Source organism: Pongo abelii, chromosome 7 (assembly GCF_028885655.2).
Source record: "Pongo abelii isolate AG06213 chromosome 7, NHGRI_mPonAbe1-v2.0_pri, whole genome shotgun sequence".
NCBI classification, from domain to species: Eukaryota; Metazoa; Chordata; class Mammalia; order Primates; family Hominidae; genus Pongo; species Pongo abelii.
Window position 1 is genome coordinate 123,283,511 of NC_071992.2, and position 23,634 is coordinate 123,307,144.

At 35.2% G+C, this 23,634-nt stretch overlaps 1 protein-coding gene across 2 annotated transcripts in view; it reads right to left on the bottom strand.

The window, feature by feature from the left end:
• Positions 1–2,932: 2,932 nt before the first annotated feature.
• ANGPT1 (angiopoietin 1) overlaps positions 2,933–23,634 on the bottom strand; it is a 254,472-nt gene continuing 233,770 nt past the window's right edge. For both annotated transcript variants that reach the window (XM_009244024.4, XM_002819347.6), the window contains exons 8-9: positions 17,610–17,740; positions 2,933–5,467 (exon numbers count right to left, since the gene is read on the bottom strand). In XM_009244024.4, the coding sequence (XP_009242299.1) occupies positions 5,307–5,467; positions 17,610–17,740 (292 nt within the window). In that variant the 3' untranslated portion in view covers positions 2,933–5,306. The remainder of the gene's footprint in view (positions 5,468–17,609; positions 17,741–23,634) is intronic.

Sequence of the window (23,634 nt, forward strand, 5' to 3'; positions counted from 1 at the left end):
TGATGTTCTCACTCTAACCTTTCACACCATTGTTTGATGTTTACTCATTTTATTAAAGTCCACACAATTGAATATTACCCGCTTATAATATTTTCTTTTAAATTCATTTTTAACTTACAAGATTTAATACTTTTTTTAGTTGATTCCAGTTCTTTACAGCATATCTAGAAAGCAGATCTATATTTTTAAAATTTAGTTAATGTAAGAGAAACTCAGGTAAGGGAGTCGCAGTAATTCTGTGGCACAACCGCGTGATAGTGGTACCCTCCCAGCTTTCACCTTCATAACCAGCACTTGGGGGCCAAGATAGAGTGCATGGATAGGCAGGAGGCAGACTGCTTTCATGAGGAGATAGAATAGGAGCTTATTTGTAAAAGGTACTAGGACACAGCCTCTTCTTCACCAAAACAAAATAAAATAAAATATCCTTTTACATTTGATGACAGTTCACATGTCAGAGACTGTCCTGTGTTAAAAGGGAGTTATTAAATTTTAACCATGATCTATCATTTACTCTTCATTGAAGCTGACTCTGTTAACTTGCTTTCTTGAAAGAATACAGGTGATATAATGACTTCTTTAAGTTTTTCCCAGGAATCCCTTAATTATGTTCACTATCTTAACTTCAATGATGATATGTAGTAAGTAATTAATAAAATGATTAGAGAAATACATGAGGAAATACTAGAAAAAGACTTTAGTAGAATCTTAAATCATAAGCTGCCCAAATTTGTGTGCGTGTGTGTGTGTAGCGGGTTTTATTTTTTGTTTTTGTTTTTGTTTTTTTGAGACAGGGTCTCACCCTGTCGCCTGGTTGGAGTGCAATGGCATGAGCTCGGCTGCAACCTCTGCCTCCCAGGTTCAAGCGATTCTCCTGCCTCAGCCTCCTGAGTAGCTGGGATTACAGGTACCCGCCACCACACCCGGCTAATTTTTTGTATCTTTAGTGGAACTGGGATTTCACCATGTTGGCCAGGCTTATCTCGAACTCCTGACCTCATGATCCGCCTGCCTTGGCCTCCCAAAGTGCTAGGATTATAGGTGTGAGCCACCATGCCTGGCCCCAACAATAATATATGTGTAAAGAGTAAATGAGTAATTACCATTCAATAGTACATTTTCTATATTTACACAGTTTTAAATTTAAAAGAAGCATGTAGGTTTTCCTCAATTTATATAATACATACGTTCCAACGAAGTTGATAATAAAGTAGACATCTGAGAAAACTACAATTATAAATTCGGACATCTTTTTCTGGAGGAGAATGGCCTAAGTTTGAAGTCTGAAAATAAATGACTCAACATAGTGGTCAAATCTGAGAGTTGGATTTTGTATAGGTAGAAGTGATTTCTTAGTCTTTCAAAGCAATTCAATTCCATTCAAGAAATAACAAGTTTCTGGTAGGTACTGTGGGGAATTAAAAAAATAATAAGTAAGAGGCAGCCTTTTATTAAACTCAAGCAAAATATGTTGAGCTGTAAAAGTATGTGTGTATTGAGAAGGTGACAATTAATAGAGGGCATCAGAAAAGGGGTCATGAAGCAGCTAATGTTTTTATGCATCCCAGAGGGTTGTTACAGGATTGTTTTGCCCATCTGAGCTGAAGGGAGGGACATTTGGGATATTGGTTCTGAAAGCTCAGGATGCATAAAATTCACATGGCTGGCAGAAGGGTAGGTGGGGGCTGCAGCACTGTATTCTGTATCAGTTAGCTATTGCTACAATAATGATGTTTAACAAAACTGAAAAAGAAAATGCAGTGGTTTAAAACAACAACCCATTATTGTTTCTCATGATTATGCACGTTAGCTGAGCAGTTCTGCTGATCTGAGCCAGGCTCAGCTGATCTCAGTTGAGATCACTCATGTATCTGGAATCATCCACGGGTCAGCTGTGGGCTGGCTGGTCTAGGGTGGTCTCAGCTGGTAGACTAGGCTTTGCTCCACGTGGTCTCTAATCCTCCATTAGGCTATGCTGGACTTTTTTTCATGCCAAAGGTAGAATGTTTCTGACCAGACTCAGAACTGGCACATAGTCATCACTTCTGTTGTGTTCTATTGGCTACAGAAGGTCAGAGTTAGCCATTCAGGGAGTAAGGAAATAGAGTTTATCTCTTTATAGAAAAAGCTGCAAAGTTGCATTGCAAAAGATATGAATACGGAAAGGGGAAGAATACGCATCATTTTTGCAAGTAGTTGACCATGGGGCTTCTTTGTTTTGATTGGAATACTGAGTAGGTGGAATGAAGCTGTCTGGCAATGCAGGCTGAGATTAACCTGACCTGTTTATTTTAAATTCAGGGAGTAGTGAGGAAACATTGAAGTGTTTTGAGCAGGGAAAAACCATGTTCAGAAGTCTGGCTTTAGAAGGAATAAGCTTTTATGGTTACGAGGTGAATAACAGCATAGAGAGGCAGGATGAAAGAGTGTCTTTTCCAATCATCTAGGTGGAAATTAAGGAAGGTTTGAATCAATGTAATGGCAATAGGAGCAGAATCAAGGCCAAAGGTAAGAAATTTCTTGCAAGGACTGATAAGACTGCTGATGGCATGTCAGGTGAGTGAGACAAGTAGCATCTTCTTTATGCTCCTTCCTTTCCCCCGTGTATACCAAGCTCAATTTTTTAACACACAACCTCTTATTCTATATTCAGAGTTCCCAGAATATATTGTCCATTGCCACATGATAATATGGCATGTAATAATTTTCAGGACATGACAATCATATTGTAGGGATATGGGACTGAGACCCACTGCTTTGATCTACCATTCTAATGAGGCTAAGCTTTCTTATTTCATCCCAGACTGAAAGTTTTTCTAAGATTGAGGCTTTAGTTCATTTGGTAGGTTTTTGTCAATGATTCTATATCTTCATAAATCTCTAATTTAAATTTGGCAAAATATGTATTAAAAATAAAATGAAGTTGCACAAATATTACTTTCAATTTTATTTAAATCAAATAATGTTGTGTTGATATGAAGAACTTTGCATAGAAACCACATGAATTTTAAAGACAAAGTTCGAATACCTAATTATCCTATTCTGAAATAATTAAATGAAAAGAATACACATGTTAAATTGCCATAAACATGTAGGTATTACAAAATACACATAACAGAGTCATAAAACATTTTACACTGATTTATTATAAATAATTGGAAACAATATTTCATTTTTCAAACCCAGACAACAAAACAGTAAATATCATGCTTTCTTTTTTTATTATTTTACTTTGTTTTTGTAATATGAGTTTGGAAATAGTATTCTTTATCCAAAAATTGGTTTAAAAAAGTGTCTGTAGGAACACAAAAGGACAAAATACTCATTTTATTTCCCTTAAAAGAAAACAGTCGAGAAGTTTTTAGAGGGAGAGGCTTACCTGCTATGAAGGAGCCACCAAGAATAGAAAAACGGTATAATACCTGCAAATATCACTTGTAAGGCAAAAAGGGGTAGAATACAGACACATAAATATAAAAAAAGACTTGATGGTAAACTTTAAAGAGTATTTTTCTTAACAATGTGAATAGCTTTATTTTCTCAAATGGAGGAAACCATTAAGGCATAGTGGATCAAGTCACCAAGTTTGAAACTGGTATTGCTACCTTGCCAACAACTGTCTCTTTTACGACAGAGAAGACCCAGTAGCTTTATTTCAATTTTCTCATCCCATAGTGACTCATGTTTTAATAAAAACTCTTTACTGTTATAACCTCAGACACGTATAGGCAGAGAAGACTTCTTGATAAAATATTGTAGTTACTTCAAGCACCCCAAAAATTCACTTAAAATACATTATCCCATAGGAATATTTCCATTAAGTTATTTATGGCAACTAGCAGTCAGAATTTCTCTTAGTCAGGTGACTATGATTAATTTTCTTTTTGTATATATTTCCCTTACATATAACAGTTTTGCCAGTTTTTCTCCTCTGATAATAATTTTTAAGAATTAAAAATTGCCTAAGGGAAAGGACTGAAGGAGAAATATATGAAGAGTGATGTATTTCATTAAGGGATATAGTAGATTTCTTTGAGCATTTGTGTTTATTTGCATCAATTAAGGACAATGTTGCATATTCCAGATTAATTAGCTATTAGGTTTTTTGCAGATATAAACATGCTATGTACAATGATATTTATAATTATTTTATTTTTCATAGACTTCAAAGTGTTTCTTTTATAGACACTGGAACAGTGTGAATTTGGTAAGCATGTTTCAGTTAATTAGCAAAATTTAAATTAGCAAGACATAACAGGGTGAGTATTGAAATTCTAAAAACATTTTTAAAATAATGAAGTTACATGTATGTATACACATGCAAGTAGATACTATAAAATGAACTCCAGAGTACTTGGTTTTACTTCAACTTAATATACTCCAAAATATTGCTTTCCTGTATAATATCAAAGGAAATATTAAATGCATGTATATTATTTTAAGAACTTGATGATATATTTTACATTCTTTTAACTTTACTCAGGCTATAAATATATTTATATATCATTCAATCAGTTTTTAGAGTAAATGAAAACCATAGTATGGGAGTGGTAAGTTTTCACCACATACATCCTTACTTGATCATGTCCATTTTTTTTTCTGAAAACTGTATCAAAAATTGGAGTAATGGAGTTTTTTTCTACCACACAGTTATTGTCCATGTACTACAGTTCATTATGGCTTACAAAAATGGAATTTTCATTTGAAGATGGGTAAGCAGAAATCAACTAGTAAGTATGATACTGGAATTAGGCTTCTGAAATCCATTAACATTTAACCAACTCAGAGGACAATGCTGTTCTTAATTTTTATCAAAATTGTGCAACAGTATAATTTGTTAGTAGGTTTGCATAGATATAACACCTTTTCACTGGTATAATACATCTTTTCCAAAGGATTATGGCAGGCTTGTTTCTATTCTTCATGTATATTCTCTTTTTCACTCTTTTTTTCTGTTTTATATGAAATTAACCATATTTATCATCTGGCTACCATAGTTCCAAAATAAGGTCCAGTAGTAGTTTGAAGCACAGCAAGCTGAGCAGATTCTTCCTTTTTTAAAGCCTGACAGTCAGTGGAGTTTTCTATAGTTGAGCCACGTGAGCACTGTCGCCCCAAGTAGAGACTCTTGTGAACTCAAAAGGCTCCAGTTTCATAGTCAAGAACCTTGGTGACTTCACATAACTACCACTTATTGCTGGAAGGGAGACAATACTGTTTGCTTCTGAAGTTTTCAAGCAGTTTCTCACCTGGCAGCTTCTCCAGATTTCTTTGTTGCTTTTATAATCGCTTCTGACATTGCGTTTTCAAAAATCTAAAGGTCGAATCATCATAGTTGTGGAACGTAAAGAGTAACTGGGCCCTTTGAAGTAGTGCCACTTTATCCCATTCAGTTTTCCATGGTTTTGTCCCGCAGTATAGAACATTCCATTTAGATTGGAGGGGCCACAAGCATCAAACCACCAGCCTGAAAAAATAGTTCATAATAGAAGAGAGAAGGAGAGGCAACAATTATAAGTAAATGGAATATTGGGAAATTAATGGCATTAAATGATGGGAAACTTGCTTGTTCTTGTTATGCTTATTTGCAATTACGAGGCATCAGCAAATATATTCCCAGTAGTAAAACTGTTTTAAATGACTTCTGATTTAAGATTTGTATGACCCATCAGAGACAGCAATGCTCTCATGGAAAGCAGCTTTCAGTGTGACTCCACTGGAACTCACTTCTTCTTGTAATGATGGGAAGCCTCTGGGCTTCAAGATACAATCTACATAAGAGATGGATTTACATGTAAGACAAGTGCAATAAGGAAAATGCATATACCCATAAAAGGCATTCCATCTTAAGACTGTTATTGGGAATAGAACAATTAATTATTAGTGAAGAAATTCAGAAACTTAGACAAGCAACTGAGATCTAAATAGAAAGATATTCTCCATCTACTGCATATGTTTGTCAATAATTGGCCCTAAGCTGCTTCTAAAATTAATTGGATACTGTGCAATGACTATGATGCTCAAAAGGACTTTTAATTAATGTACCCTCTCTATAGTTTATAACAATAGAAATAGTGTTCAGCAATAGTAGCCATTCAGTTCCTGTACAGCCATATTTTGTCTATGGTTATTTAAGTGCTTTCCAAACTTAGTAAAAAGAAAAACAAATTGATGAGTAACATGGAAATTCTATGCTTGTATAGCTCTCTATAAGGATAACTGGATAACTCAGTTTTATTTTTTAAATAAATTAAGTTCTTAGATTTTTAGATAAAGCATAGTGTTTTTCCTGTCTGCTGAAGTAACACTACTGAATCTTTAGGGAGAGATTTATGCCAGAGACATTCTGGCATATTTTTTATTTGGATACAGTTGACCTCTCTTTGATTACAGACTTATACCTAAGGGACTAATAGCTAAAGAAAGAGAAAGCTGTACAGCTGATGTTTAACTGTAACATGAGCACCATCTTGCAGAAACTTTAGAAAAAATTAAATGGAGAAAAGCTAGTTCTTATTTTTCGACTTTAGAAGATGAGTACAGCTGGCTTGTGTTTATAAAGTCACACTAGAGGCGTAACAAGCTGCATTAATCACCAGTTCATACTGGGGAACCACAAGGTATGTCTTGATGAATTTGGAAAGACACTATATTCCGTGCAGTTTTATCAACTGTATGCAAACAACATAAATGTTAATGTAGTCAAAACACTAGGGACAAAAAGGTTCTTGTTTGGAAAAGAAGGAGGAACTGCAAGTAAAATCCTACCTTTGTTTTTCTTAAGATTAATTCTTCTAATTTTTGATCAGTACAGCTGGTAAAAATATGCTGTTTATATTATAAAAAGCATCCTAATATTAGTGAATTTATTTGCCCAAAAGACTCTTTCTAAAGGACTGAAATGAAACTCTGAGATGAAATTCAACTTGATTGCTCCTGTGTTTTAACTTTTCTCCTCCTTTTCTGTGACCTTCTTGAGGCACTTTTCCACTGCATTAATGAACTTTTTATAGTCTTTCAAATATGCACCATGGTCTCCCAAGCAAACACACTTACTCTATTGTTGAGACTGACATCGATTCATAGAATTCTCTTCCAAGTTGCATTAGGGTAAAATGTGTGTTTTTGTTTATTTGGTTTATAGAAGTCACAGGAGTCCCAGAGGAGTGCAGAAAGACAGACGTCTGTTGCAACAACAGCCTGGCAACAAAGAGCACAGGCTAAAGGATATGCTCATTGGGAAACTTTGGGAAAACTTAGGAAAGAGACAAGGAACAGTGAGAGCCTGTGAGAGAGTCAGGTAAATTGATCTTGTGTAGCTTTTTGAAGGAATAAAGTGGGGTAATGTTTGCAATGAGTAGAATGGCATTTTGGAGACGTTGAAGGAAGGCCAGTATGGCTGGGTCACAATCAAGAGGGGGATAGTCACCTGAAGCTGAGAGGGTCTGAAGCAAATCACCCAGTGTTTTGTTCATCATCCTAAAAACAATGGAAAGCCATGGCTTGTATATTGGGTCATCTCCTGTACTTAGTAGGACACCTAACAAAGTTTGCTTCCCAAATGAACGGCGGGTCACTGCAGGCTTGTTAACTGATTGACTCTCTGATTGGTTCTCCTTGTGAAGTCTTTGTTGTCTGAAGTTGTTTAGCTTACTAAAATGCTATATTTGATAGATACCCCAATATGTAACACCTGTCCTTATTGTATTCATTTTTTTCTTTATGTATCCATTCAATATATAATTATTGTGAAACGTTGTTACACAATACTCAAGACAGACATAGTCCTTGCCTTCATGAAACTCACTTCTAATGGGAGAAACAGATGAATATATGTAAGTAGGCACATAAAATAACTATTAGGTTGGTGCAAAAGTAATTGCGGTTTTTGCCATGACTGTTGACAAAAAATGCATGACTTAAAACGTCATGAAGAAAATAAGTAGGAGCTCTGAAGGAGAATAACTTCACTTTTCACATTCGTGAAAGAAGCTGATATTTAACGAGACCTGAAGGAGGAGAGAGGCAGCCCCAAGAAGATGGGAAAAGACCCTGCTAAGCAGAATACAGCACCTGCAAAGGCGATGAGGAAGAAAGCAAGCTTGGGATGTGTAGGGACATCAGTGCAACTGGTGCACAGTGAACAAGAAATGACTTGCAGGAAATGAAGGTGGAGGAATAGGCAGTCCTGGTGAGAAGCTCAATGTTTATGGAACAATTTGTAGTTTAGCCAGCCTGCTTGTCCATGATCAGGCAAACAAGTAAAACATTCTCTACAGATGGGAACCACAATCGAACCAGAAGAACCAGATCTGCTAGGTTAAATGTTTAATCAAACACGGTTTAGAGCCCTCATTCTCTATGATCTTCCAAAGCCATCCTAAGCATTTGTGACAGCATAAAAAAAAAAGGAGAAAATTGAGTCTAGAATCAATTCTGCAAATATTAACCGATGGATAGGGATAGGGGACAGAAATTTTTGGAAACAAAATTTCTGACTTTAAAGCATGCACAGTTTTGTGTAGGAGACAAACAAAATGCTACACATTGAGACGATAGCCATTAAACTAAGAGAAGAAAATTTTATGGAAATACAGAGGCAATAGGTGCTAACTGTCTGAGGGACCACAAAGCTCACTCATTCAACAGCTGCTCTGGGTCCTGAAGGATGGGTACGAGTTCACTGGACAGAAAGAGCTTCTATATGGTCTGTACTCTGGAAGAGCAGGAGAGAGTGTCTGCTAGCAGGTTGGCTTGGCTGGAGTGCCAGTGGGTTAAAGGGTTGGAGAATATAGGGCTAAAAAATAAACAGGAGGGAAAACATAAAGGTTTTTATTATACCTTTAGACATTTTCTTTTGGGCAATGGGAAGCCTGGACAGCGCCGGAGCAGAAGTTAGAAGACCCAGACTTTTCATGCTTACTTTATCAATTAATAACCAAGAGATCCTACACAATAGTACCAATAGTATTTGATATTTATTGAATCGTTCATATGAAGGTATTTATATGCATTTTCTCATTTTATCCCCCAAACAGCCTTAAGTGATGTGGCAAGTACCATAATAAAGATACTAATGCTCACAGAGTTTAAGGAACTGTTTAAGGTCACATTCATAAAACATAGATTTTAAGAGCTAACCAACCATTTTCACAGCACAGTTATAAGGATCAAATAAGATAAAGCACTATTATAGCCTGTAAAAAAAAAAAAAAAATCCTACTTAAGTGCCAGCTGTAAATTATCTAGAAAATGGGGCAGAAGGTTTAGGGCAGAAAAGAAAGAGACAAGATCTTGTGGAGCATCATAGTAATTTAATAATAAAGACAAGGTCATCAGTGCCAATATATTATCTTATTTGCTTAGTGGGGTTTATTAGAGAAATATGAAAATAATTATACCCAAATAAGTACAATTATACAATGTTCATGTTATAAAAACTTGGCATTTAAGTTCCTAATTTTTTAAAATGTTTCATTTTGATTTCATGACAAATCAAGGAGTTTGAAATGTTCAATTAACTCTTTATCTTAAGACTAGTGGGCCATGATTTCTGTGATCTATCTCAGAGCAAGTGATAATAAAGATGATGAATTAAGACGGAAGAAAATGAAATAAAAGAGCAATTATTTCTCATGACAATTTCAGTTTTATTATAAAATATCCTAACTTCAAGGTAGCAGAAGTAATTATTTCTGTATAGGCAAGGATTCTCTGTTTTCTTTGATATACACATTAAAACAAACTAAATAATTTTTTCATATCAAATATTTCAAATAGTTTGTCCACTTTCTACCTTTATTTTTAAAAATTAAGCATGGCCAAGTCTTTTAAACACAAATCCTGAAAATATGTGTTTTAAAGCATTTTTTCAATGCAGGCAAAAGTATAGCAGACTCCTCATTACTCATATGCATTCGTTGTATTTATAGGTGATCATAGATACTCAGTACATATGGTAAATCTGCATGGGATGAAGATGTTCTATGAATATACAGAAGAGTATGCCTGAGTTTACAGTTCCTCCCTGGTAAGATTCTGAATAGCTGAATTATATATTCTGTGCAATCCTGGGAAAACACTAACTTCGTATTTTGTTTATGCTTTGGAATAACAAATAAGAAATATCCTAGAGCAATTCATCTAGGGAAGGCACTTCAAGCCTGAAAGAACTTAATGATGCAAGCAAAGGATCGAAAAAAAAGTTACCCTCTGCTATTGGGACAACTGATAAAATGTCTCAAATGTTTTTTTTTTTTTTTGTCTTGTTTTGTTTTGTTCTTTTTTTCTTTTTTTTTTTTTTTTTTTTTTGAGATGGAGTCTCACTCTGTCGCCCAGGCTGGAGTGCAGTGGCACAATCTTGGCTCACAGCAACCTCCGTCTCTCAGGTTCAAGTGATTCTCCTGCCTCAGCCGCCTGAGTAGCTAGGACTACAGGCATCCGCTACCATGCCTGGCTAATTTTTGTATCTTTTTTTAGTAGAGGTGGGGTTTTGCCATGTTGGCCAGGCTGGTCTCGAACTCCCGACCTCAACTGATCCAATCACCTCAGCCTCCCAAAGTGCTGGGATTACAGGCGTGATCCACCGCGCTCAGCCCCAAATGTCTTAAGGTTGGCAACTGCTGAGATGTACTTTTGAAGCATTTTTCTTCATAACCTGTAACCTCATGTATATTTTAATAAGAAATCTGAGATTCATGTTTCCAATTCATTTACACTTAACTCATTAAAATTTAGTTTTGTAATAACTATCCCAGGCCTTTTAAAATCATTTGTGTCTTTTATCTTTGAAGCAGAAAATTCACATTTTATCGCTAATAAATGAAACTTTGCCCAGAAAATAGGAATTTGATTCTCAACTTTGTACTCAGGAAGTTCAACTTTATTTGAACATCAGGAAACCTAACTCTTAAATTCTTCTGATTCTAAACAAAACGTCTCTCAACACTTCTTTTCTGTGGTAAAATGTACAGCAAAATGAAAAGGTATATCTGTTTTTGTAGATTTCTTTTGTTCGTTTTCAATGCATGTATTCTAATCAGCAGTATGCAAAACAGCTTGCACAGAAATTAAGATTTTCATCTTTCATCACTAACTAAGAATGAGTTTAAACTAAATTGATTGGTGCCATCAATGGGATCATAATGGAAAAAATCTCTTGGTGAGTTTATGTGGACGAAGTTGGCCCTACCGAAAGCAAGCCTCAAGAAGCAGCTGCATGGGTCTTGCGTGCAGGAGGCAAAGAACCTTGCTAGAAGTCTGCATTCCTTCTGTCATCTCTTACTATATCACCTTCAGGCCAAGGACTTGTTTTTTTTGGTTGTTTGTTTGTTTGTTTTTGACCTTCCTTCCTTCCTTCCTTCCTTCCTTTCTTTCTTTCTTTCTTTCTTTTTTCTTTCTTCTTTCTTTCTTTTCCTTTCTCTTCTTTTTGTTCTAAAGATGAAAAGTTGTTTATCCTGGCTAGGAATATCAAATTCACTTAAAACTTCTAGGTATTCTTTTACTGCCTCTCTTCTCCCTCATACTTCATTTTGCTTTTAACCATGTTTAAATGAGGAAATGCTTGCAAAAAGATGCTGCAAACAGTACAATAGAGCTCTGTCATTCTCTTTGAATGTCATTCCTTTTAATGGAGGCAGTAGAAAGAGTAGATAGAACAAAGGCCTCTGGAGGTTGAGTACCTGCATTTAAATTCTACTTCTGACAAAATTCTGTGACCTATGGCAAATTATCTAACTTCTCTGTATCTCAGTTCTTGCCAAAAGTATTATTGTGGTCTGTATTTCCAAGAGTTTTTGGAAGCTTCATATATGTTATTAAATATAAATCATTTAGGATAATATAAACGTATCCATTAGAAAGAGCTCAATAAGTTTTTAAATATTATTACTGAGTACAATACAAAATTAATTGGTTATTTCTCATACACTGTCAATTATTAAGCTTTGGTTGTAGCCTTGCACGAGAGGACTATTGATTCTAATTCACCTTTTTCCAAACTTATGAAAGACATTTTCTGATACTTTTTGCTCTTTTTCTAATAGAGGAAACTTTGCCCCAGAAAATAGGAATATAATCTTAAACTTTGCATTTTAGGAAGCTCAAATTTATTTGACAGTCAGGAACCTAACACTCAACTTTTTATAATTCTGCAGTTTAGTCTTTTGGGGTTTGGTTATTCTTAAGTTAGTTTCAGTCTTTGATAGTCACCTCTTTGTTGCATGTATGTATTAGGCATTTAAAATATAAGTTCATGCAAGAATCATGTTTATACTAACATTCATTTACTTTATGTCTTTTCACCAGAATAGTTTGTAATTTTGCAATGTCCTTTCAGAGTCTCTGCTAACATATTTACTCATTAAACCAATATTTATTGAACATATGCTATCTGCCACACACTATGGCAGCCACTGGGGATATAGTAGTGGACAGCACAAAATCCCTGGATTCACAGAACTTACATTTGTGTAGAATAGGCTTACGTTTTATGTACTAAATATAGAAATTGGGTTGAAATAAAAGTAGTGCAATGTAGATTTCTATAGTCAATCTTACATTAGTCATATGGATCTTCTTTTCTCTCAATATTTTTACCTTGAAACATAGAGAATTTTAGTTATCTGATCATGCTTAGCAGGTCTTTCTTGGGTTCCCAAAAATGCTAAGACAATTATACTTTCCCAAAGATCTTGTCGCTTCAAGGTCATACACCAGTTGAAAAAACTGCTAGCTTCTATCATTTTCTTTGTCTTCTTTAAGATTACATAGTAGGCAAAGTGAGCATTTGTCAACTATCTGCTGTTAGCATCTGGAAAGTTCTAGATGTACTAAGAAATTTATGTGTATGGCTTTATCCCGTCTTCAAGGACTGCACTGAAAAATATCCTTCGTTAGCTTTAGAAAGTCTTGTCTATCAGTTGACATGGTTTACGCATTGGAAAAAGAAATGAGAGTTTCTACTTCAATAGATTCTTTCTACAGAAAGTTAGGTCACATTTTTACATAGCCTTTATATTATGTACTAAATATGGAAATTATATTAAAACTAAAGTAAGGAATGTAAAACGATAATATATTTGTTTTTGTTGTTGGCAACCTTTAATAATTACAGTTTATGAAAGATTTTTAGAAATAATTCTTTAATTATAATATTAATAATTTTAGTTAACTGTAGCTGAAGCAAACTTTCAGAAATGCAGACTTTGAAAACTCCTAATTTAGTATCAAAGATTTTTTTTTAGCCGAAAGTAAGTTTGTTTTGAATGTGACAATCTAGTAACAAAAATTTGTCACTGTCTTAATTTTGGAATCAGAATTTTTCACATATTTATCTCCATATACAATAAATCTATACAAAAAGTATGGATTGAATGAGATTACATTTTCATTTTCTTAACGTTAAATAGTAGATAAAACTATTTCTTTTAAATTTTTAATGAAACTTATGCCCTAGCCTGTCTTGCTCATTTGTTTAATAGTAATTAACCCCCTTAAATTGATAGAAGAAAGCTAAGAAATAAGGAAGTTAGGAAATGAAGAACAAAGATCAAGTCCTACCTTGGGTCTAGCTGAAATACCTTCTGCTTTCAATTAAGCCTATTTCCTGCCATTCAGTCTTTTACCAATAAGGGTAATGATACCAGATTCTCCAGCTAGAATTCCTCTATGTACTTGAAGAAAACTAGGATAGTTAGTGGGCAATAAATCTTATTTTACTCTTAATCCCTTTTAGAAGAAACAAAGGAAAAATATGTAAATAAACAAGATAAAACAAAGCTTTAATTGATGATGACAAAGAGCTATGAGTTATTAGCTCCAAACAGTATGAAGTCTCACTGCTTAAGAGAGGCTATTTTAAATAGGCAACAGGCTCAAACACTAAGTTTAAAAGAAAAAAAAGGAAAGGAAAAATCATTAGATGAGGAAAATGGCTCTAAGGGAAATTTTGACAGAGAATAAGTAGTAGTGGCGGGGAGTAGCTAAGTAGGACCTAAGTTCCAGGCAATACTCCAGTTACCTGGACTGTCAATGACATTCATCCTTACGTTCTCCAGTTCTTAGCTATCTAAATTCCACATTTTAGCTTTCCATAATGAATAGCTTTGCAAGACCTGGATTCTTTCAAAGGGACATTTGATAAGGTAATGGCATTTATTACAAAAACACATTCACTTAGACTATTCCAGCCCAAGTAATAAGTGGAAATATTCTCTCCCAAACATATGTGTTTATTGGTGAGCAAGAATTGGGTCCAAGAATAATTATGGATGAAAGAACATGACAAAATTCAATCATTTAAAGCAGAAATAAAATCATAAATCTGAGCAGTGAAGTTTTCTCATTGAAAACCAAGATGTACATTCTCTTCTTTGCTTCACTCCATATTTTCATTATTATGACAGAAATATGAACACATTGGAATACTCTTCTAAGGACACATTTGAAACATTTTACTGTTGGTTTTTCATGTATTGTATTTATTTGGTAAGAAAAAATATCTGTGAAAATAGACATGGAGAAAATAAAGCATATTTCAATATTAAAATGTGCAGGAAACTGAAAAATCAAAGTCCCTTTGTCTTTGTATAAAGTTGTTGACAATTTCATTTATGAGATCAGGGAAGTAGTAAAAAGAAAAATTTTCTTTCAGGAAAAAGCTCAAGACCTACCTTGTGTGTACCATTTTTAAAAAAAAATCTTAGATTTGTAGCAACTAGTTTTGGGGGTGAGGGCTGAGGGAGGAGTCATAAAATTACATATAGGAGACTTTTTAATATTTGATGATGTTAAATGTGATGCCAAAAGGATATGTTCAAAGCTTAAGGAAAAGAATATGAGGCTGGGCACGGTGGCTCATGCCTGTAATCCCAGCACTTCAGGAGGCCAAGGCGGGCAGATCATGAGGTCAGGAGATCAAGACCATCTTGGCTAACACAGTGAAACCCTGTCTCTAGTAAAAATACAAAAAATTAGCCAGGCATGGTGGCGGGCGCCTGCAGTCCCAGCTACTTGGGAGGCTGAGGCAGGAGAATGGCAAGAACCTGGGAGATGGAGCTTGCAGTGAGCCAAGATCGTGTCACTGCACTCCAGCCTGGGTGACAGAGCAAGACTCCGTCTGAAAAAAAAAAAGAAAAAAAAAAAAAGAATATGATAGAATATGATAGAGGCAGAATCATAATAGGTTAGTTTTGATAATATTGGGGCTGGTAGCATATTGAAAAGATGTCAACATAGGTGGCATGGATGGGGTCAATGGGCTATGATTTGGTGATAGTAGTAATAGAGGGGTTGGGGATAGGGAGGAAGACAAAAGATTTATCCAAAACCGGCTGGGCATGGTGGCTCATGCCTGTAATCCCAGCACTTTGGGAGGCTGAAGTGGGTGGATGACCTGAGGTCAGGGGTTCGAGACCAGCCTGGTTGACATGGTGAAACCCTGTCTCTACTAAAAATACAAAAATTAGCCAGGCATGGTGGCACGTACCTGTAGTCCCAGCTATTCAGGAGGCTAAGGCAAGAGAATCACTCGAACCAGGGAGGCAGAAGTTACAGTGAGCCTAGATCATGCCATTGCACTCCAGCCTCGGCAACAGATTGAGACTTGGTCTCAAAAAAATGATAATCATCATCATCCAAAACTTTCACGTATACTTTTCCAAGCTCTATTCATTGATGAAGATAACATCAACCTAATGATTTATTTATTTGGCTTTAAAATTTAAAAGTTATTTCAAGAGTTACAAGATGGTCATTCATGTACTATGCTCATTCATGTACACTACTACTTCACTAATTCAGGTACTACATTTTCTAATAAGTTTCTATGTGTCACAATCAGCTGTGCTAGATGTTTGGGATGAAATGGCAAACACTAGCTGTCATTCATTTTCCTCATGTACAACAGAGAGATGAGTTTCTCTCCCTGCTATCTCACAGAGTGGATCTGGAGTTCAAGTAAGATAGTACAACATGTGCAGAAACATGTAATATGTTATAATAATGGTAGTAACGTAGTGTTGCGAAAGGAAAATATTAGATTTGAACAATTTTTTTCCTTACTAATATGAAAACATGTTTTGTAACAGAATAAGACAGAAAGTATATCAGAACAATGAAGGTGGTAGTGATTGTTATTATAGTAAGAGAGAAGCAGCACTAAAACTGTGAGAGGAGAAACACTGAAATAGGAATTTCTCTTACAATTTTGCTTGTTGCCAACTCCTTTCCTGCCAGAGCCTATAACATTCTTGAGTGATATCATTTGCCATTGGGTTTTATCTTAGTGTTTCCCAAACTTCAGCCAGTCATGTATCAACTTCACAGTTTTGCCATATCCATTTATGACTTTTATTAATATGTAACAATTTTTTCTTTAAATGAATTATTTGTTAAATACAGAATATTGTGAATGCATTCTGAAATGCAAGTTTATATCATTCATTTAAAGAGGAAACCAGCACCACTTGCTGTAATAGAAGTTAGATATAGCCAGGTGCCACGGTGGCTCATGCCTCTAATCCCAGAACTTTGGGAGAGCAAGGTGGGCGGATCACTTGAGGTCAGGAGTTCAAGACCAGCCTGGCCAACATGGTGAAACCCCGTCTTTACTAAAAATAGAAAAATTAGCCGGGCGTGGTGGTGGGCGCCTGTAATCCCAGCTACTCCGGAGGCTGGGGCAGGAGAATCACTCGAACCCAGGAGGTGGAGGCTGCAGTGAGCTGAGACAGCACCACTGCACTCCAGCCTAGGCAAAAAGAGCAAAACTCTGTTTCAAAAAAAAAAGAAAGTAGATATAAAACTCATAAAATTAAAACAAACTAACATTATTTAATTTTAGGTATGTGCCACTGCTTAACCAAGGCTCTGAGACTATGAATAAGGGTTTTTTGCTGTTGTTATTGTTGTTGTTTTGTTTGTTTGTTTTGCTAAGAAGCATCATTGGTAAGTGCTGAAGAAGTATTACAGAAATGATAGCATCAAATTGAGAATTTCTCTGTGGGGCTATCAGAAGGCTGGAAAAATATTTAAAATGTACAAAAGGATTAACTTTCTTACTCTATGATATGATACTATTTAATGGTATCTCCTATACTAGCTAAAATATCTTGCAATGATTAATATTATATAATGCAAAACTCTGGTATAGCTGGTCTGAACTGTGTTACTTTTGGTTTAACTACACCTCTTTATTTTTCTTATCTCATTTCAACAAAATGATCAATTAACTTACTACATAATTGCAAAGTATTTTATAAGAAATAATTGTTGTATATGCTGAGTTCCCAAACTATTGTTTATTTTACTAAGGATATCAAGATGCTTATTTAGAAAGTAGAATATCTGGGACTTAAGAGACTGAAAAATGTATTCAGAACCAAGCTTAGCACATTTTCACTACTGATGTTGGGGGAGGAAGCAAACCTCTAAATATGCGAGCAATGTCTTACACAAGAACGCAGGGTAAATTCGTGGGCAGAACAAAATGATCTCTAGGGACTTGCTCTTAAGTTTCCTGACCATAAGATCATACTCCTTTCTCATAGACAAGAAACCTTAAGCCCCAAACCAATGAAACATAGCTTAGAGAATGGCCCCATAGGACTTACCTCCTGTTAACATGAGGGCACATTTGCACATACAGTTGTCATTATCAGCATCTTTAGTGCTGAAATCAGCACCGTGTAAGATCAGGCTGCTCTGTTTTCCTGCTGTCCCAGTGTGACCTTTTAAATACAACCTGAAGTCAAAAAGAAAAAAAAAGAAAGATAAGCCATTCGACAGAATAACAGAACCCAGAAGACCAACTTGTTGAATGTTTGCCTTTTTCATCATTTTCTTCTTTCTTTGAACTCAGCCCTTCCAACAAACCTCTCGAAGACCCAAGCTATCTGAACCAAAAGAACAAAGGAAGGAAAAAGTTTATTTCATTATGCATGCTCAAACTCATGTGGTTCTCTGATAATGCAGGATCCAGAAAACATAAAAACTTGCATTTATTTTATTAATACAGGTATTAACCTCTAAAAATAAATGCTTTTTACAATGTCAATTTAGTATGTCACTCCCTTAATCCATTAATATTTAATATTGCAGATGTACTAAACATTATTAATAGCAATACAAGGAAGAAGTTTCGTTGATTGAGGATTTCCTCTGTGCTAGGCACTACGTTAAATGATTTCCAGTGTTTATTTGATTAAATTTTTATATTAAATCTGTGATCCAGACATTAATATCCCCAATTTGTATACTAAGATTTAGGGAAGCTATGTAAGCTGGAATTTAGCTTGTATGAGTCTAAAACTCAAGCTTTGAATCATTATGCATTCCCTGGACAAATTTTGCTGAGCACAAACTATATACCAGTTATTGATCTAGGCACTTAAGACATATAAGAAAAGAAAACAAAAATCCGTGCTTTCGAGGGACTTGTATTCTAGAGGTATCCCTAAAATTAAATTCAAAATCCTATCTGTTTAATATGGCATTCTTCGAAGAACCTCTCTTACTATCTAGAAACATTTCTTATATAAAACTTGCATTAACCTAGATCAGTGGCCCTCTAATGGTTGTGCATATAACAAATCATCTGATCTTCTGTTTAAAAGGCCTATTTACTAACCCCAGGAATGTTTGTTTTCAACTAGCATCTCAGATTTCTCTTTGCAGACTGTCCAAAGAGAACATTTTGTCAAGTATTGTCCTAGAATCCGAGAACTAATGGACAAATCACAATAGTTGCCAAATGTAGTGACCTGTCCGATGTCTGCTCATTTCCTACTGATCGTACATGCTGCTTTCATATCCTTCTGGGCAATGTAGTGCTTAGAACTAATGTAAACTTGCTCAAGTCCTTCAGTGGCTCCACAGGGCTTAGAGTAGCTAAACTGAAGTTGTGGTATCAACAGCTTTATGCTCAAGGTGTTCTCTGGCTAAGACTCTAGCCCCTCTCTCTCTAGCTCTACCTAACACTGCTTCTCCATACCAGCACAATGTTTTCATCAGAATCATGTAGTAATATCCCCTTCAAATTCATATAGGTCACCACCTGTATGCCTGGGTCTTACTTATGAATCCTATCCACCCACAGTATAGTTAATGGGTGATTCCTATCTCTGTATGAGTGAGACACTCCTAAAACCTAGGCTGGCTCTGAGCAAAACATTACATTATTATGAAATAGAATAGAATAATAAAGATCAATTAATATTTGGAGATATATTTTAACTTGTGTTTGCATCTAGGTATATGTATACATCCTATTGTTTGTAGTATTTGATATTATTTTTAGCAAAAAACAATATTATTGGATGTTTGTGCAATATTTTACAAATATTCTGCAGAGATTTTGAGCCACAGCAAAGTATACAAGTAAACCTCAGTCAGTTTTTGTTGGTTTCAATAATTAATGGAACTTCTGGTTCACAGTAGTACAAATAATCTTCTAATGTTGAATTATCACATAAAAGCTTGTATTTTAAAACTCTGAGAGGCAGACTACAAGTAACTGATGATGCAAAATTGTAGAATATGTGTGCTGGTATAGGTATTAGGATTACAATAAAATCCACATTTCTTTCCTGACCTTTCCCCGTATGAATGTTATCAATGCTATGTTAGGCTATCAGTAAAGAGACATCTTTCCAGATCTATTTAAGACTTGGAGGTCAGTTTCTAATCTTGGCAGTTCTTCTCTGGATTATCAAAGAAGACTTACAACTAGTCTCCCTGCCTTGAGTTTCACTTCTTCCCCTTCCCCATGAAGTCCATGCAGCTCATTCAAAAACATGCATCTCATCATTCCTCTATCCTGGTTAAAGTTGCTCAGTTGTTCCTTCAAAATTCAAAGATAAAATCCAAATTCTTTACTGTGGTTTGCAAGGCCTTTGAAGTCTAGTACTTGTCTACTGTCTACTTTTTCTCATGTCTCACCCACCCCAACCCTCCCATGTCTTGTTATTTTCTGCACGTACACATAGTGCTCCAGCCTTACCCACTCACTTATTCCCTCTAAGCAACACTCTTATTTCTCCATACATTTGCAAGTACCATCCCCTCTTCCTAGAAGGTACTCTCCAGGTTTGAAAAGCTGCTGAATTTCTATCCATCCTTTAAGATTTGTTCCAAGTATAACCTCAAAGAGCATCAAATCAGCATCTTCATGATGACACTTACTTGCTGTATTTTAATTGTGTTTTCACTTTTCTGTTTCCCATAATAAACTGTGAGCTCCTTGAGGCATAAACTATGTCTTACTCTCTTTGAATCATCAGAATCTTGAAATCTTGAACAGTCTCTGAGATAGAGAAAGGCCTCAGTGTTCATTGAATAGATGGATGATGGGTTTACTAACTGATTAATTTTTGGTAAGCTCAAGGTAGCAAGCAAAAGCAAACTCAAATATAAATAACTCTAATATCAAAATATACTTGGTCCACATTTCAGAAGTATAGCTTTTACATCTCATTTAGTTAGGTATTCAACATACCTACCTGGGTACTCACTTCATTGCCCATCCAACTCAAATAATTAAAAAATATATATGTAGGTATGTGTATGTGTGTGTGTATATATATATATACATACATACAGTCTCTCACATCCTTCTTATCTTTCCAGTTTTGTTTTTGTTCTTATTTTCTCAGAGACTCCAGAATATAAAAACATAAGCAAGGCATTATACAGATAGAATAAAGGAAAAAAAGGCCATGTCTTAATTCCTATTATTCCTTACATTTTATTGAACAATTTATTTGTATTGTATGAATAGCCAACTGAAAACAATTTGAAAGCAAATTCAAAATAAAAATATGCTTAAGGTTAGTGTTTCAGCTAAAATTATTTTTTAAAAAAGAAATATTCTAATAAGGTGTGAACATAATTCCTTAAGGTCCTGCCCAGATTAAGCATTAAAACATAAAGCAGAAGTAGAGAGGAGTCTCAAGATGTGCAATGTAAACAGTGGCGTATATTGGTTGAAATGATGTACAAGTAGAAGGGACTGATATATTGAAGAATAATGAATGTTTCACTGTTTGAGACTTACTAGCACTTGTAATTTACATGAAATAGTATTCATCCCCCCATGTTTATATCCTTAGCATGTCACAGAGGAGTGGCTTATGATCTTCTAAGGAAGAGACACACAGTCTCTTGCATTGGGAGATAAAGATGAAATTTCATAAAAATCATTTCTTCTAAACACTATTTTAAAAACTTTGCACATGAGGACAACTGTGTTTCTGTGGAATCCCAGAAGGACTCTGGGAGAATCTATGCAGTCCAGAATAGGTCCCCTGCACAGTTCAGGGGCTCATTCTTTCTTAGCAGCTCTTTAGCTAGCTCAGAGTCCCAGTTTTTGGCCCAAAGCCAACAACCACAGCTAGTTATTTGATACAGGTAAATTAAGGACCAGTCACTCATTAGTGCCAAGTATTTCTGTAATTAGATTAAAAAAAAAAAAACTTATTTGAGTTGAGGCTCAAACAGAACATTTGGATGATTCTTTTTAACACTGATTCTGGCTAATATCTAGTCCTTATGTGTAATTAACTATCTGTGGCTTTCTCTATGAAGCTAATAATTGTTCCAAATAGACTTTCAGTTTATGAAATAAAAATCAATATACAGGATGGCTTTGCACCTAACTACCATGACAGTGAACTGGAAGTGTGAAACATTAGTTAGAATACATCTCCCAAAATAACAGCATGGGAATCCTGGTTATTTATTTCTTGTGTTCAGCCAGTGTAGACATGGCCTGTATGAAAGACGATATGTTAGAAGATAAAAACAAAATGTTCCTCCAGAAAAAAACATTAGGGACAGACATAAGGAAGCTGTGAAAAACAAAACAAAACAAAAAACTCCAGAGAATCTAATTTGATGTGACCAAAAATGCAGCCACAACATAGAATTATGGCATTTATTCTCATCCATGTATTTTCTCCTAATAAAGAAAAAAATATATGAGTCCCTTCAGACGAATGACTATAAAGAATGTCAGCATTTTTATTTTTTCAATTAGCGTATTATGGGAAAACTGATGTCCATTGAAATTAGTCATTATTCTCTAGTCATCTTTGATAAAACATAGTTACTCCTTTTCAATCACTTTTAAAAATTTCAGTAATTATAAAGACTAAATCATCACATTTCTTAATGAATATAGGACAACAGTGAGTTCTATTATGGAAGAACAGGCTTCAAAATATCCCTATGTATCATCCAAGAGATTCTAGAACTTTCTTTTTTTTTAAATGGGCAGCCCAATCTCATGAATCCAGTTTCTTACTAATTTTGTCTACTTAAGAGACTCACTCTCTTCACATTTTTGCATCTTCACCGTACTCAGGTGGCCAAGTGTCTCTTTCATGATCCAAGGCAGTGGGAGTTGTTTGTATGAGAAATTGAAGTTTGGCCTCAACCCTTTTAAACAGTAGACAGACTCGCAGATATCTGAACTTTAAGGTCGTAGGTACTGACAAGCTGAGCAGATTTTCATTTTGGCTCTGAGCTCTCTCCCTGCCACCATATGGAACTAGTTTATCTTTCTCACAATTACTAAGAAATTCAAAATGACCTTCACGGTTCTCTTTCAGAGGCTGGTAGCAATGGCTCAATCTGACAGAGTTTCCTGATGTGGCTATGATTTCTAGTTGCTGCTTCTGGGCTGTCTCTGCCATATCCAACCTCTCCAATCCTACCCCCTTTCCACTGAAAGAACTGGGCACCATTAGCCAAGAGGGATGTCAGAGCATGTATGTTATCACTGACTTTTTCACATCCTGGAGATATATTCTATAACTGTATTGTCCATACATGAACAGAATTCTTTGTTTATTTGCAATAGCTTATCAATGAATATGTGAGAAAATGCTAGAAAAATATATGAAGCAAAGTTAATACACCTACGAAAAAGTGAGTGAATATGTTAAAGACATTCAGTTGTATGACAATAATCTATATTCCAGAAAAGAAATGTTTGAAAGAAGTTTCCAAAGAAAAGAGGATGTGAGTAGGAAGATTAAAAGAATTGATAATGTAAAGTGTGACTAATCAAGAATTAAGGCTGTGATAAAGACTTATAGATATCTAAAAACATTTAAAAAATATACAGGTCAAGCAGATACAGGTAATTTGGTACAAAATAAGTACGAATGAAAGAAATAACCCTCTATAAAGCCATTAACCAAAACTCTTCCTTTTTTCCTCCTCCTCCACACACACAAAATGGAGAAATAAATAAGCCATTGGCTTCTGCAAATTAAGGCTGTGTCATGAACACTTGTGTCTGGAGAGACAGCATGACATCACAGAGTTTATAGTGTACCTGTTTGGGTTTGCAATCTAGCTCTTATTCTTTCTGATCCTCAGTTGCCTCATCTGTAAAATACCTTTATGTCCTGCCAATATTTTGTGAGATTAAATGAGGTGATACCAGAAAAGCCCTTAAAAAGACTGCTGCATGCAAAATAAAGTAAGTACTTGACTGTTTGCAAAAAAATTAAAGTAATCAAACTTCCTTAAGCAATAACCATAAAATACAAAGTAGTTTGATAGGCATGAGTTACGGGAATGACTAAGTCTAAATTACACATATATATATAAACATATGACCTTGATAGACAT